The 16,908-nt window shown below is 43.8% G+C and overlaps 1 protein-coding gene across 1 annotated transcript in view; it reads left to right on the forward strand.

Moving 5' to 3' along the window:
* Positions 1–240: 240 nt before the first annotated feature.
* LOC109475163 overlaps positions 241–16,908 on the forward strand; it is a 22,836-nt gene continuing 6,168 nt past the window's right edge. The window contains exons 1-3 of the mRNA XM_019775697.1: positions 241–1,021; positions 14,089–14,394; positions 16,835–16,903. Coding sequence (XP_019631256.1) covers positions 922–1,021; positions 14,089–14,394; positions 16,835–16,903 — 475 coding nt within the window. The 5' untranslated portion in view covers positions 241–921. The remainder of the gene's footprint in view (positions 1,022–14,088; positions 14,395–16,834; positions 16,904–16,908) is intronic.

Consider the following 16,908-nt stretch of genomic DNA (forward strand, 5'->3'; position numbering starts at 1 on the left):
GGCGGACCGCCGGAAGCGAGAGGTAGGGCCGAAGTGAGATAGGTAAACAAGTTCATTGTTATCAGTAATGTTGTTAGCATTTTATACTTATTGCGTGACTAAGGGCAATAAAGCACACAGTGTTACTAGGATATAGCAGACAGAAATGGGAACTAGAAAGTATTTGGGGGGATTACGTGGGCCTAATGATACAGTATGAAACACGCCCAACCGGTTTGCCCACCCTGTCTACCCCTCTTACACAATCGCAGTTGGTAGCTCCCGAGAACATCTCTCTAATCGTACAAAGACTGTGAAGCCTTGGCTTGCGTCGAACGCGATTTCTACTCCGTCGCGCCGTCCAAACGTCAGTACGTCGACGTTGACGTCAAGCTGACGTTCCCCGACGCTCACCTGGAGAAAATCTTCGCGTCTACGCGTCGTGGGAAGAAGATTTCTGCGCATGTGATGATCTGTAGTGTTGTGAGAGAGGCTACATAACCGCCCGTGCTGCTGTGTATGTGGGATAAGACTTGTGTGAGACCAGGCGGTGAGTCAGAGCTGATCCATCCCCGCAGAGTTACAGGTGTGGGCTCCCGTCGTCTCAACTCCGGCAGCCAAAACAAACTCCAACCCGCACGGACTGAAGCTGTCATGGAAAAATCACCTCTTTGTTATACCACTCTTGGCTAGAAAAGGGGAGATCTAGAGACCGCCAGCGCAGGGCAAGCAAGAAGACCAGCCGGACTGGAAACTGGTTGGCGGCTAGAAACGACCGACCTTGACCGGAGTGATATCTACAGTGACCTGTGTTCTAATTGCTGGGACCCGTAGCCGCCGCCACAGTTCACAAAACCGCGTCGTAAACCTCTTCAATTCGAGAACGGTTATCCGCCCATAAGAATAACATCCATCTGAAACAACACTTGGCAAGGAGGAGATATGGGGGATAGAGGAAGACGACAGATCTCGGCTTGGAGCTCCGCCAGCCGGGTCAGCCATATCCGCCTGCGCGCGGCGCTGTGTGTCCTAATTTTACCAGGTAAGCAGCTAGCGACTGTCTCAGCTCTACGTAATGTAGTCTCCACTAGACTCCTTTTACAGACTGAATAAATCGTAGAAATCGGCCAGAAAGGGGCACGTGTAGGTAAAATGGGGCTTCTCTGGGTGGCCGACTCCCCTGGACAATTATATCCCCTTTTTAGGCCGATTTTTACTATTTATTGACCCAGCAAAAGGAGTGGAGACTAGACTTTATTTACTACACGGCCCGCACCGTGCCACACTTCGCTCCCGTGCCGGGGCAGTGCGTGCCGACCCCTTGCATGCGAAGTTCTGCCAGCGGCCGGTAACTCCCGATGCGCTCGGCAGACGAAGAAAAGAAAAGGCCCCCCAGTCGCCCGACCGGTAGACAGCGGCATATTTGTTCATACCGTGTAATAATACCACAGTACTCTCCAAGCAGACGTTTGGATCTTGGCGTGTTTTTAGGCTTTTTTATCGGGCTTTCTTTTTTGCACTGGTATCTTCTTTTCTTTGCTTGGGTTGGCGTAAAAAAAAAGATACGAATGCAAAAAAGAAAACCCGATAAAAAAAGCCTAAAAACACGCCAAAAAACCCAAACCTCTGCTTGGAGAGTGATACCACAGGAAAGAATATGTCCTTCAGAGGCGTACAGTGAAGCCAGCGCGACATGCATGTATACATGCGTTGTTGTGTACGTTTTCCCTTTTCTACACAAACAATTGTCTCAAGTAGGTAGTCAGATGGGGGTACATACAAGTGAACCGTGCCAGAGGGCTTGCAAAGGGAGAACTGTTGCCACCAAAGCGTCTCCTCGCCTTCCGCTCGGTCGGTCCCGTGCGGGGAAAGCACGTTTCCCCTCTCGGCCCTCTCCGGGTACCCCAGGTTTAGCCTCCATAGCATGCCAAAAACTGGGGGTTTTGGGGGTCTTCAGGGTCTTTGGGAGCTTTTATGTGCTAGTTTCTGATTGCATATAGACAACATAGCCGGCCTGTTTGAATTACCCCCGTTTTTTAGAACTTCAGAAAACAGCCGAAGACCACCAAACCCCCAGTTCTATAACTTATAAGCCTGCTACGGATGCTATGCCCCGGGTTAGTCGGTGGGTTCAGACGGCCCAGGGCGCGCCCGAGCACCTGGTAGGGTCACCGCTTCGGGTTCTCTCCTCCCAGACGGTTTATTTTCCCCCGTCCCAGGTGTTGACAGCCCGGTGGAGGGGATCAATAGAAAGCCAAACATATTTAAGCCGGCCAGCGACAGACGTACATGAGAATGTTGATATAGAGGACGAGAGGGCAAAACAGTCCTGTATCATTAGAATATTCTGAAGATTCTGCATCTAAGGATGGAGAAACTTTTCATCACTGAATCCTCTATCTACGCTCTCCATCCTTCCCTCTATTCCTTCTTTACCGCCATTTCTTACAACGCCACACACGTACACACAAGCATACAAACAGATATACATGTATATACATATATACATTATAACATGTATTGAATGATATGACAGTACCTGTGCCTGTCTACCGTACACTACTAGCGATGTTCGTGACCGACAGATGGCTCCGTTCAATTAAAAACTCATCATTCACACGCTATTAGATAAACGTCATTATGTTTGCTCAATGTTCGTGTATGTGGGAGATAATAGCAGCAGTACATATCACATTACCACATTACGTCGCGACAATAGAGAACACCGGAGACAGCACACGTTGCTATATTCGGTGTCGGCCGACCTTTTGACGAGTCTGCACGTCGGCAGATGGTGGATCAATTAAGAAGACCGGGTGACTTTGAATTGTTCCTAATCTCCTAGCAAATTCTGTGGGACAAGGGGAGTCTATATTTTTACAATAACTGAAAAACGAGAAGTTAAATTTATATAACGATACTTAGTTACTTTTGTATCTGTTAACTGTATCCGTTCATCTTGTCTTGTTGTGACCTGTGCTTAGCCAAGTGTGGCAAAATGTGCAATAAAGGTTTTCATTCATCATTATGTTGGCCGCCTGTATCCATTGGGGTCCTTTAACCATCGTTGGGCGGCTAACTGTTACTGGAGGTCGATATAGACTGAATCTGCTTGGAGGTGAAATTGTTCCCGTCGTTGCACAGTGGTTCTTGCAACCCCAGGACAACAACCTTAGGGTCGTAATTACATCTCTCTTGAGGCGATGTCAAACACTGCACTTGTTGTACTTTCCAACAACGTCTATAGCAGGCTTGGTGAAAGGACTGTTTGGGCCCATTGTGGTCTGTTTTCCGATTGTATACACGTATCGTGCATGTGCCACTCTTTCAACTTATACTGAAGCCGGAATGACCAAGCAGATGTCACGTAGTAGTCACGTTAGGTCGTTCAGTGTTATGAAGAAAAGGCTAAACTTTATGTCCAACACTACGTAAATTGGGATTTACCCAAATTTCTTCATAATGTATAATACTAACACAGATTAACTTTCATGCCGAGGTCGTTCAGTGCACAAGAAATGTTCAGCTACCATCCGATCGACGGACATACTATGAAGATACGGTACAAAATACTCTCCCCATAGCCAGTGTAGTTAGTCTGGTAGAGAGACTAGCACAGCTATAGCTAGCTACCATTTAACGACGGACATATATAAACTGTGAAGATACAGTAACCCTCCAATACTTCTGACAGACACGGCCTTGGCAGTGATCAGGAACCTTACCGGCCATTAATCTGAAACACCGCCGCTTCTTACAACATCCAACACGTGAAGGAATTCACGGGAACTTCTCACGAAACCTCGAGATGAAAGAAATACGTAGAGCTAAAAATAAGCAGGCCCTCACACCTTGAACACATCTACTTTGTCGGCATCTTTAAATGCTGGCTTTTAAATTAAGACCAGCTCCATAATAATAAGAGGGAATTTAATAGAATGCTATAGAATGAAAAGAGACGTTCTGAAAGTGTACGGAGTTTGGTTGACCTTGGACGAACGAAAGGACGAAAAAATAAAATGGATGACTTCCGTTTTCAAGTTTCTTTTCGAACCTCCTGTACATGTGTTTCAGATCTCCTGTGTGGTTACTGTTGTAAATATTTGATGTAAATCTTTCTGACCTTATCCACTTTACCCTCAACATCAGGCCTCAAGGGTGGTACTAGTATAAAGTAAAGCATTCAAGGTGAAATTATGGATAATACAAAGATGCCAGCCGAGTAGCGAACTCATAAACTCGGTTTCAAAAACAGGCAAAATGAATAGTAACATAGTAACGACATAAATCGTTGACCACCCCTCTTCGAATTGGTATTTTAGTCGACGCTAGGGACAAATGGTACAGATTTTATACGTCCACATCCACACGTACGCCAAGCACAGTAATGAGCCATTGTAAAGTTATCTTTAACCGGGTCAAACCCAAAGCTTCTTTTCGCGTAATCTCCAAGCAGATCTTTTGGTGTGTGCAAAGACAGAATCAATTTGCCCAGGCTCACTGTATCCACGGTGGCTAAATGGCAACCGTGTGGCCAATGGACACAGCCGCTGCAAATTTAATTTTGTCTTTTCACCTACCAAAAGATCTGCTTGGAGATTACTTTTCCCGACCTTGGTTGAGCCGATTATTCTTCTGCGTCAACAAAGGTGATCATCCTGTCCTTAGAGCCTCTTTCGGTCATGTTCAACCACCACAAACATTGGGTAACCACATTCTGATCTCCAAGCAGCAGATGTTATAGGCGTGTTTTTATGATGACATTTTTGTATGTCTTTCTAGTAGTCCATAGTAGTAGGGTTTACAACATGGTACGGACTAAAGCTTGAAAGAAAACATTCGGCACTGGACGAAAAGTGGGAATGGTCAATGGCAATAGACGCCAGATAGGTTTGGTAAAAGTTGCTTTGGCATTTGATGATTTCGGCAAACATTATCAGACGTGCCTGTCAGACTTAGACGTACCTGGGATATAATCACGTAATAACTAAAATAACCCATTGGGCTAGGTGTACAGGGCTCACTCTACAAAAAGTGCCCCGTCAGATGTGCCCCAGAATGTGATGTTTAGGTGTCTGTGGCATGTTGACATAACGACACGCACATCTACCGCACACAAACATCTGTCCCAAGGACGTCGTTCACGCCTCTAAACATAACATACAAACCACAACAACTCAATTAGACACAATTAACTTGTATCATTACCGATTATCCGTGAAACGTGTCGTTTTGGGAAGATATTGTAGGGTCATTTCGATTGGGTGTATTTATGTTTATGTTTAACCTAATCTAGAGATACAGTTGTCATCAGAAGCAATTAAGACACAAATTAATGTCCCCATCCCTCGTCACTCAAAAATATGCCATAAACATGTTGTTTTCGGGGGACAGACTTACTTAGCTGAAAATCGTCCCTCGTTTTCGTAAATTCATATGTATGGCATTAAAAAATAAGTTTGAGGATGTATATCATTCGGCAATGGACGTCTTCTATTCGTTTGTATGCTGTATCGGCGCAACGGTGCGGCGCAGTCCATATCTTTTAACGTTATCACAGTATAACAGTGTCGGTTGTCAGAAACTGTTGAGTTATAACAAATGATAGATGGTTTGGGGTTCGTAATGTTGTTTTCAACATATTGGATGAATACAAAACATGGCTAGCTTCTGCATACTTGATGCGACGGATAAAAATCTGATGCCGAATTATTTTTTCAAACAGACTGTAACAGAACAAAGACCTAAGATTTAAGACAGATTTTTTCCATATAAAAAAGACAGCTAAACTTTGCAGGACACAGGCATGGCTGTCTCAAAAATGCCCAGAGATTATGATCGTGCAACGATCGTAGGACTATCGTAAGACTCGTGTAGGCCTAGGGGATCCGATATTACATGTAGCGTTATATGGGTGCATTCAAAGTTTATGTGCACTGTAGTATATCCATAAGAGGGCAAAAGGCTGCTATAAGACGGAAACTCTCATGCCTTTACAGGAAGGAAAACCGGGAGGGGGTGATTTTTCAAATTGATAAAAACCGCCACAGCGTTTATCTGAACTTGGCAGTCAGGCAGCGCCTAGGAACGAAGGCAGGAAGTCTCTAGATATTCTCCCTCGCTGCTTACAGATTATTATTTTTCTCTGACAATGCAAATATTACGCCATGCTTCAGTGGGTATTAAAGCAACATAGGCTACCGTTTACATGAGAGTGACAAATTGTACTTGGGTACGGCCCAAACTGAACATTTTATGTAGGCGCCGTGAAAGTCCCACATGTATGTTTTCAGACAAACATACCGACTATGATGTTCACATAGACCTACAAACACTCCAGTCTGCCAAGAGAAAAGGTATGGGGAAGAGAAATATTTTCGGTTCCCCCGCCTTTCTGAAGGGGGGCATTGTTTCCCCTGGTGCGGAACTCTGGAGAGAGGAACAACACGCTAGGAGTGGAACTCGTTAAAGTGTGTGTTTGTTTTTTCGGTGTTTTAAGTGATGTCCAAACTGTGCTAATCCCAGTCGGTGCATAGCTGAGGTCTGATGGTAAACAGTGGTTTAAGTCTCTGTATATGTCTGGTCTTGTCTTGATAACGGCGAGTTCACACTTGTCGTGGGCTGTCGTGCAATTTTCATTTAAACAGGCTGTGACGCAACAACCACCGACAAGGATCTTTTTCCGTAAAAAGACGGTTGAATTCGTGCTGCACGTACGCGCACGATTGTTCCAATAATGCCCTCATCTTGCGCTTATTGTACGACGATCTTACGACAATCGCAAGACATTATGACCGGGCCCTGAAAACCAGAGCTCGGTTCTAGTTCCATAAACTCGTGCTGACACGCGGTCTGTTCTGTAAAATCACTCGCCGCACAGAGACACCGAAAAATAGATTAACGTTATCCTCTAGTTGAGTAAGGATATGATTGACATTGACCCTAACGTAATTTCCAGTTTTACGTTAATAGCATTGACATTATTAACATCGATTCTGAATCTGAAAGTCTATAAATCAGCAACTGAATATCTTTACTCAAGTTGAAGTGATTCGATTCTCTGCAACCGCCGGCAGCAACTTTAAAGTAAATACGGCATACGCCTTAGTATGTGTGCTCTAGAAAGGCAGTTTCTAACAGCTGGAATAGCCTGGTTACCAAACATATTTGCAGAAAGTACAAAGAGGCTTCGGCAGCTACTAAGTATTAAAATCAGTCTGGTAACCAGGCTAGAGCTGAGACGTTAGATCGCTGTTTTGTGCTGCATTTCTTGACGCCTTTGTGTCCGGCTTTAGCTAAGAGAAACATACAAAGAACACAAGACACTGCTTCCTGTACAAATAGTTTTGCCTTCATGACTAATGCTGTGTATCCTGGCACTGTGGAAGGGTAGAGTGGATACAGTGTACACTTAGGAGACTAGCGGTAGACAATATTTCACTTGTGTGCTGCATGGGTCGAAGCACCACACAATCATTTCAAGCATCTCTATATCGTCCCACAATTTAGGCTTTACAGATAAAGCTGCCATGTTACCACCTACGTTTGTTATGGTCGCTCTGTCCACTAATTTATTATATCCTGTTTCATTATGTTTCACAGCAAGAAGGTTCGTAAACCTAATGTTGCCACTATCATATATTCTGTACTCAGGTTGCCGCCTACATATATTCTGTAAGTCGGATGACTTTAACCATACATGTATTTAGCTTTGTTCGATCTTAGTCGTAGTAGACTATACGAAAGTTCCTGTACCTTTGTCGAGTCAATAAAGAAGCTTTGAATCCGTTAAAGAGTCATTGCAGAAGAATGTCATGTCAGATTTGAGAGATCTGTGCGGCTGTGCCCCGTGGGAATGGGACGTTTGTCCCTTTTGTTTATGCTTGTTTTTCTTACCCGAAACACTAATGAGGGCGGCAATAGGCTATTTTTACAGCTAGTGTGACGCAGGATTCTGTCGGTTATGTAGGGCGATGTGAGGGCCTCGGGCGGTGTTCGACAGGTTATGCACAGTGTGACCTGTTCTGTAGAAACGAATAGATACAATCTCTCATTGTTGTTTACATCATTGTAATGATCTCTATAATCTGCCCTATAACGCGTTGTATCACTCAAAAACTGTCAAGATCATTCCTCTTCGTTATAAACTTGTGGAGAAGTTTTCTAACTTTGAAACCTGGCGACTTTTTCGTCAGATTGTCGAAGATTTCGTACGTACGCATTCGGTGGGGTCAGGGGTCAATTACCGACATGGATAATTTTGCCCAATGACCCGGTAAGAGTCGCATTATGTCGGATGAACGCACAAAATCGCATGGATTCCTCGGGTACAGCTTGTGAGGTGAACTTTTGACAAATGTGTCGTAAAGTTTCGACTATCAGTCAAACTGACAAAGACGGTGGCAAATGAGTGTAAGGACGTCATTAATGTCGTCATCATTGAGGATAATAAATTACTTCTGAACGGTTTACTTTCTTGAGGACACCTTTGGGGTTTTCCTCATCACCGTTCAGTGTTGTTTTTGCCTAATAGTTTAATCTTTCCAATTAATGGATAGACTCTATAACGGAAAGACCAATAATAGTCCAGTGATTAAGTGTTTTGAATTAAGAAAATTGGGTGTGGATAACATGAATAGGTTGGCAGATCAGTTTACTACCATGTTTATTGTACCTCGTGAATTAACTTAACGTTTCAGAACGAAATTGTCTGCTCATTGAACCGTTATAATTATGTTCATGACATGGCAGTAATTCTATTTATCTAAGCTATCAAGAAAATTTATGACAACCTTTTTAAATGACCCACTAACGTAGTGACATTAACGTTCTCTCGTGCAAAATGTGACTAAAGACCCCCATAGCAGCCTCTTGTTTTTCTTGTTTATGCCCTGCAGCTTCCATGACGCAAACGCGCAGAAGAAAATGTTTGAGCATACAAAATGATCGCTTTGTAATTGGGCCCTGGGGTGCCTCCAACACAATCGAGGTGCCGTGACTACATATGTGCGGTCCGACACAGGGAATTTTTCACCTGTCTGAATTATTTATCATCAACGCATATGCATTGTCAGAAACAACGTTGTATATTATAAAGATGAGATGTTTTGGTTCCTTTGTGGGCTTGTTTCGTATCGTTTGCAGTCATATTTCGTGAGAATGATAGTCTTCCTAGTGTACGTCTATGAATCAAGTTTGTAATTGGAATGAAGTAATATAACTTACGGGCGTATTTCGTGACTGCAACTTGTTCTCATATCTAATAATAAAGCCACTTCTAAAACGCCTTTGGCCAAACTAGAACAGTCCTCTCATTTCCTCAGACCGTGGATGGTGATTATGTTGTTTCAGCTTCTCAAAACAGGCTCTTCTTGGATGCTGGGGTCTCTGTTCCGGGTCGCTGATCAAGGGATAGGGGTTCGAGTCCCACACTTTTCTTGACAGCTTCTGCTTTCTATCAATCTCCAAACACGGGACCATCTGAAGGCAATGTTGTCGCATTCACTAGAAAAATTTTAAGAATTTGCCCAACATGTCCAAGTTCGGGAACCACAAGACACGTAGGTTAACCCAGGGGATTTTCACTCCATTTTTTAGGTATTTCGCAACGAAATCGATACGAATTGTAAATCATGATGGCACAGATAGAAGTAAGGACATCTTGGCTCCAGAAATGGCTGGTAATGAATAACCGAAGGACATAAAAAACTTAAAAGCGTCCAAACACAAGACCTTACCGGTTACCTAGCAGGGATAACTCGTTTACTTTGTTAAGTGGAGAAGAAGCGAGTTAAGTACATCTACCATCTGTCAGAAAAGTGATCAAAAGTGCGTTTATTTTTAGCGACCAGGTAACAGGAGAGGACTTATCCGATCCTTTATTGTTATTACTAGACACTATCTCATTTCATGCGTGGTTGGGAACATTGTCTGTTATCTATGTTTCCATACCGCAAGGCTCACAGCTCTGGAGATACGGCCGTGTGACGTTCTATGCAAATCCTTGCAAATCCACCCTCCCCCTTTCGGAAATATGCTCTTTTTTAATATTCCAACATGTAATCATAAGACGTGGTGACGGCACACTCAACAAAGTTTTTTCAACTTATATTAATGCCGCCACCAACAACACAGGGGACAATACAGTACTGGTTTACACCCGAGCGAAGTGAGGAAAGTCGAATATGCTCTTTTTGAGAGAGGCGGTGCTCTGACTTTTCTGTGCAGCTGTTATGACTTGATGACCTGTCACTCTTTGTAACTCACTTTATCTTTTGACCCAACTGCTGTTGTATACAACCTCACAGCAACAACCACTAATACTGTGGTCGTCATCTATGCAGTGTTTTTCATTAAATATTCACGACATGGTTTAACACCAGCTCAGTCATGTCCTGGAGTGTTTGGGTCTGTAATTCCCTACTTACGTTGTTCATTTTGACGTCAAATCGCGCCGACACATGCAATATTAATATCAGGATTTTTACAAGTGACGTCATGTGCAGAATTAGTAGTGTTTTCCAGATTTAAAGAACGGTTTAGGGTTCGGTCACGTAGGTAGAGCAATCGCCGTATGGTCTAAAATCTAAGGGCATTCGTGGGTAGTCGTGCATGTATCCTGCAAAATTCAGTTGTCTTCTTGCGAAAAAGGCTGTCTTAGATGCTTGATTAGTTCTATCTTAGCCTGCTAGAAACTTCAAAACCGTACGTCGACCTACGAATGTCACCAAGCCGTTCGTTTCATACATGTGGTTGGCAAATATGGCGGCTGCACAAACGTACGCGTAATAGTGTTGTGTTGTCTGTCACTAAAACACCAGACTTTCCACCGCGATGTGTGATCAAACAGCCCCTTTCTTTGCACAACACGGGAAGAGCCCTGTGCTGAAATATGGGCCCATCGTGTGGGAGTTATTAGTGCCTGTTTGTTGAACATACCTCCGTCACATGACAACATCTTACTAATGTCAACAGGACTAAAGGTGCTGTTTGGTGGCAGTAGACGGGAAATGTAAAGTTGACGCGATGTTTTAACAGTTAAAACGTGTTTGAAGAGTCATTGAAGCATGTTTCAAAGAGCGTAATTAGTAATTAAATGGCAAAACATTGCTTGCTTGATGCTAGGCAAATTTGCAAAATAAGTCATGATACTGTGCATGTAATTACAGAATGTATATTTTGTCCTTCCGTTGACTTTTCACCCCCAAAGCAAGACCGTTTACTTGTATTGATACCGAGTGTTGAGTGCTGTAGTCGCGACTGTTTCTAATGAAGAATCTAATCTAAACCGCAATGTACCGGATTTAACCGGTACGTAACCGCAATTCTGGTAATGTTTGTCAGATCTAGGCTGACTAGATACAAATCGCCTATTCTGTGATGGTGTACGTGAGTGTGTACATGTAAGCACATGTCAGTGGACTTGAGCTGTCTTATTGTATGTAGGGGTGCTATCCGGACCTACTAGTGACAAAATAAAAGGATCCAAAAGTCATTGAGTACGCCGTACATTGTAATTTTAGGAGGCTACGGAGTCTCAAGCCTTCCATTGCTATTTTGCGTTATCGATTTAACGACATTAACTGAAATCGCTAATTATCTAATCCAGATCTTCACGCTAGAATTAATGAGTAGGATACGGAGATAACCGCTGTCCCAGTGGAATACGGGCGGACGGAAAGGGTAGTTGCCCTGTCCTTGGTGCTGACGGGGTGTCATAGACGTAGCCTCCTGTGCAGACGTTCTAGCGTGCATTGTTACTTTGTACGTGCGAGCGGTTTCTTTTCGGGGGTGAGGATGATATATTGGGGAGAAATGTAGATCTGTATAGTATAGAACTGTATCGTGGGGAGAGCTGAGATGACACAGAATCCCGTGAGAGTCTCCCGTGCAGACTTTCTAGCGGACAGCATTTGTTTTTACGTACGGGCGCGGCTAGAGCGCGGTGGTATCTTTTCGGTGTGAGAGGGATATATGCAGGAGGGTAGGGTGGAGCTTAGATGACACAGTAGACTATGATAGCCTCCTGCGTAGTCTTTCGGGGGGAGGGGGGTACTGCTCTCCCCTCGATACAGCTCTCCCACCGAAAAGCGAAAAGAAACCGCCGCGCTCTAGCCACGCTTGTAGAAACAAAAGCTACCTACCAGATAGTCTGCACAGGAGGCTATCATCTCTGCTTTGTCAGTCAATATACCCTAGCTAGGAATTCGCCTTATCCACAAAATCCCACGTATTCTATAACCACCGGTACCATTTCCCCCGATTTGTTTATTTTGAAGAACCCATAGTTACGGTTCCAAGCCCAAAATAAAGAGATTAGCAAGGAAGATATGAGCGAGTAAATACCAGTGTAGGCGTAATTGTATGTATTAAGAACGCTAACGTAGAATCAAAGAAACAGCGATAACCCAGAATTACTTCTGTCACAACGTAAGAGAAGTTTTTCACCGACACAACATTTGCTTCACGCCTGACTTCGGGCTATTGGGAGGTTGTATGTAACGTTACGTCTGATCGACGACGTACCACAAAATCCTTATGTTGTAGGATACACATTTTCATGGTAGTTTTATACATTTCATGGCTTTTTAATTCTAATCGTGGATGAGATAGTATACCAACAGGGCTAGTCTAGATCTCTATCAGACTTTTTGGCCAAATACGTACGCTGTTCAATTTGTCAGATGGACATAAAGTTACATGCTTACTTACATAGTCTCTACCAGGCTTCTTAGGCTGCTGGAGAAAATATGTGGCCAATGCCTGCATCACTTATTTTCCTGGAAGCCTTAGGATCCTGATATAGACTAGCCTATAGGGCCAATCGCGAAAGTTTGTCGCACAGGTGAAAGATTTTCTCACGGCCCAGGCATCTCCCATCCTCTCACCAAGAACGATCCTTGCTTTAACCTTTGGTCCGCTAAGCCCCTGCAGGTGGTTCGGTTCGGTCGTCTGGTAGCGCCACAAACTCGCGCCAACAGATGTATCATTTGCATGGCGCGACATTCGCGACCTCCGATTCTTTGTGTTGGTCGTTAGCCAGTCTCGCGCCAAAGTGATTTGTCTCTGGAGGTGACGTCATTGTTTTGGTTCTCTTAGTGGAGGTAAATTTGCCGCCAAACTGGCACAGAAGGTGTTGACGGTGGTTTGTCAAGGTTACGAAAGTTCAAAAGCTTGCCTAGGAAGTCGTAAGGGCCTTTTTTTAGGTCTGATGTTTTCTTAAAGGAACCGAAGTGTTTTGTTTGGGAAGAAGACAACATAGAATTACGCACTCCAATACATCTATGCCTTAGGCGTTGTGATCGCTTATCTATGCAGACGTCTCAAGAATCTAAACAGATAACAAACGATCCTGCTTTTCTGAAAGAAAGCAAGAATCTTTGCCAAGCATCATCGGACACTCTAAAAAGGGAGAAAGTGATGTTTTGTTACGTTGATTAAAGTGATTAAAGGTGGATTTTCATGTGAAAGTGTCTTGATTTCCACACGCCATAGCATGTGGGAAATATTCAGGTGGAGAGAAACTATTCGCCTAGATTTCTTCCATGAATACCTCGTAGTCAATCAGTGTTATATCGTACCGCTGTGAAGTCACCAAAACGGCGCCCGACATCCTGACACAAACCTGTGCGACTTGTCTCGCACTTTTGAAGTATTTTGTCGACATGTCAGCAAACATTGAAGTTGTTCCTCCCATAACTTGTCCACGACTCGCCATGAGGTTGTTGAGGTAAACATCTTAAACGATATGTTGATATAAGCCTGGATGTGGAATGTGTATAAGCCTGGATGTGAAATGTGTAAATGTATGTGTGTTTGAAATGATGTGAGGAACAAGGTACAAGAAAGGCAAGTCTATAGGTCATGGTACCTTCGTGTTTCTGAGAGCATGGAGCTCTAAAATGATACCCGTTTATAGCTCCATGCTTGGAGAAAGAGAAACAAGCTTAAACCCCGTGTTACACTTAAACACAGTGAAAGCTTTTGACATTGCCGTATACCCTTCTTAAAATAACAGAGGTTCCTAAAGAATCTATGGTTGCAATTGAAGTTCCATCGTTATACTTATACTAACATAACTTTTGTTGCGTTTTTTTTTTCTTTCTGCAGTGATCCTTTTCCCAACTGTCACATCTGGGGCTTCATCTTGTGCCGGGTCGCCATGTTTGAACAACGGCACATGCGTACCAGTGACCCCGTCCTTAGAACATCGCAGCTCGCTACCCATCATCCTCTCGTGTCCCATGGGCTGGATCCGGCAGGGAGGGTCCTGTTACAAGTTTCACATCAACGACAAGAAGAGTTGGGAGGAGGCGAGGCAGACCTGTCGGGGAGAGTCGTCAGAGCTGGTTTCCATAGAGACGGATCAAGAACACAAGTTCCTCCGGGCGCTGACCGTCAACGGCTTGTACAGCGGTGAGTCTTGTCACCTACTACCTTAAGATATGTACAAGGTGATAAGGTGATATTATGACTTTCATATTATGACTTTTGATTTCCATGAAACATCACTGTGAAAGTCCTCATAGATCATAGAAACATTTCTACCTCACTCATTCACTACGTTTGCTACGTTCTGTACAATAAAGTTGAAAACTTTCGACGCCATGTTGGAAGTAGCGCAAAGCATCGTGGAACTGACACGTCACGGTGGGAGGAGGTCAGTATGTTTTTGAGCCAGCCTCGATGCACACAGAGTCCATACGTTGATACATGTACTGAATACTGTATCTACATTTGAACTTGCTTAGGTCCATGCCATACCAGCAGTATGATCTGCTTCTAGGAACCGTCTCTTAGCTTGTTTTTGGGAAAAAAAGTTTGCGTCAGTAAGGTCATTGTCACATTCCAGTTCCTTCACCTCTTCGGACGTTTGTGAAAGAGGTGACAAAATATTCGAAAACCTTTTCCCGGTGTGGCCTCTTGGGTGGTACTTGACACATTCGTGCACCCCTCTAAAAGAAACGTTGTCCAATTTACGGCGAAGACGATCCCTTTATTGGTACCATGTATGAGATTTACTGCGAGGTCTTCTAGGTACATCTAGAACCGGCTTTACACGTCCGTGCAGCCCTTATGGTACACGACTGGGTAATAAGATCCAATAACCCTCACAAGTCGCAGCAAGAAAGTATAAAAGAGGAGGAATGAGCCAGCGTGACGCCGAGTGATTGCCTGCTATTTGTCGGCCGTTGGAGATGGATGTGCGGACCAAGGCACCACTTAGCGGGTAATCAGGTGTTTTATATGTGCAGAAAACCAAGGACGGCGTTTGGGACATGTGATTCTTCTTTTCTTAGTTATCGATGTGTTCGAGAAAGAGTGCGACCTCAATCTAAAAAGTTACCATTTCAATAGAATTTTAGTTATTCCTTACCAGGACAGACATTATTCTTATGGGTGGCAATTCAGGGAGAACTTTCGTACACAAGGGATCTGTATTTACCTTAGCATCTAACGCATATATGAAGAACGAACGTGCTTATTCTATTGGAAGATAGGGAAAAGTTGAACTTGAAACAGGGGAAAAGTTGAAGCAAAAAGTTTAGATTTTTCTCTGAGGAAGACATATTGGGATGAGCAAAAAGGGGTGACCCAAAAGAAAGACAGCTTCAAGATTTAATCGATACAAGCTAATGACTCATTTTTCATTCATCGTCACCTCCCATACATCATGCGGTTTCGGCAAAATGAGAATCGAGCTGTTTGTAACAGAGAAAGAAGCGGAGTGTGGGGTCCATGAACTTTCGGCAAATATGTTTTACTTAGTAATAATGGAGTCCAATTCTTTTCTCACGACGCTGGCGTATTGTTGGGAGCACTGAGTGTTAACCTAAGCCTGGTTCGATGAACATCATCCATAACCTGGGACCTAATCTAAATGGAAATTCCGGCCCAGGACGTGACAACACGATCTTGAGTGTAAAGAGATCTAACAGAACGTGAGGAGATGAACCACCTCGGCGATACACTGGCAAATGAGAGATGGTGGATTCAGGTCCCGTATTGTGAAGCTGTCGGGGGGTCCTTGCCACGGGGTAACCAGGGGCTGACAACGAAATCAATAAGGGAGAAGATTGAGTGCCTAGAGAAATGCGTGAATAGACATGTCTTGGCATTGAAATATGTATGGACTTTGATATATGTTAGCTTAGAGACATATGTTAGCCAGGAGATTTTGCCCATATCAGCACATGATGTTGATGCCAGGAGCGGAGCTTGAAGCTGCCGATCACCTCATCAGAGGAGGGTTCCTCGTGCCAGTTTTTAATGCAGCCTGCTGAATTATTGGTTTCATTTTCACTCTTTTGCAATAAATATGACCAGAAGGCAGAAGCATCACTGATAAAAATCCCCAAGCTTCTCAAGGTTTGACCAGAAAAGTGAAACATCGAGGCAAACTGAATTAGTGTGGAAGTAGGTCTGGGCTTGTTTCGACATTGATGAAATACTGCTGTCTGGTTTTGGTGATTACCATCAATGGTTACTGTATGGAAGATTCATGTATTACTGATTTTAGCAAATATTATCACTGGTGATGTACACAAGAGTCAGATGTGGTGCATGTGTGTCTATCTGTGGCTGTTTTAGGTGTTAGTCTGTGACCATAATCTCTTGTTTGTGTAACACAAACACTATTGTCCGGGGGTGTGGCTGGCCGGTGGGATGTTGAGGCGGGCCGCTATAAGCGCAATGTAATCAGGCCACATAGTGTCAACCTCTGTTGACATTCTAGATCTGTTTGCAACAGTTTTGTGTGTAGAAGGATTCGCTCTGTCTTCAAGTTGTTCAAACAAATTCCTTGGTTGTGTATCACCAGACGAAGCATGCATTGTACACGTACGTTTGTTTCTAGGCCCATTAGATGACTGCCCGGAGAACAACACTCTATTCTTCAACAACAAAACCTACTCCGCCTACTTGGAACCG

This window comes from Branchiostoma belcheri, unplaced genomic scaffold, assembly GCF_001625305.1.
Source record: "Branchiostoma belcheri isolate BF01 breed outbred unplaced genomic scaffold, Haploidv18h27 scaffold33, whole genome shotgun sequence".
NCBI classification, from domain to species: Eukaryota; Metazoa; Chordata; class Leptocardii; order Amphioxiformes; family Branchiostomatidae; genus Branchiostoma; species Branchiostoma belcheri.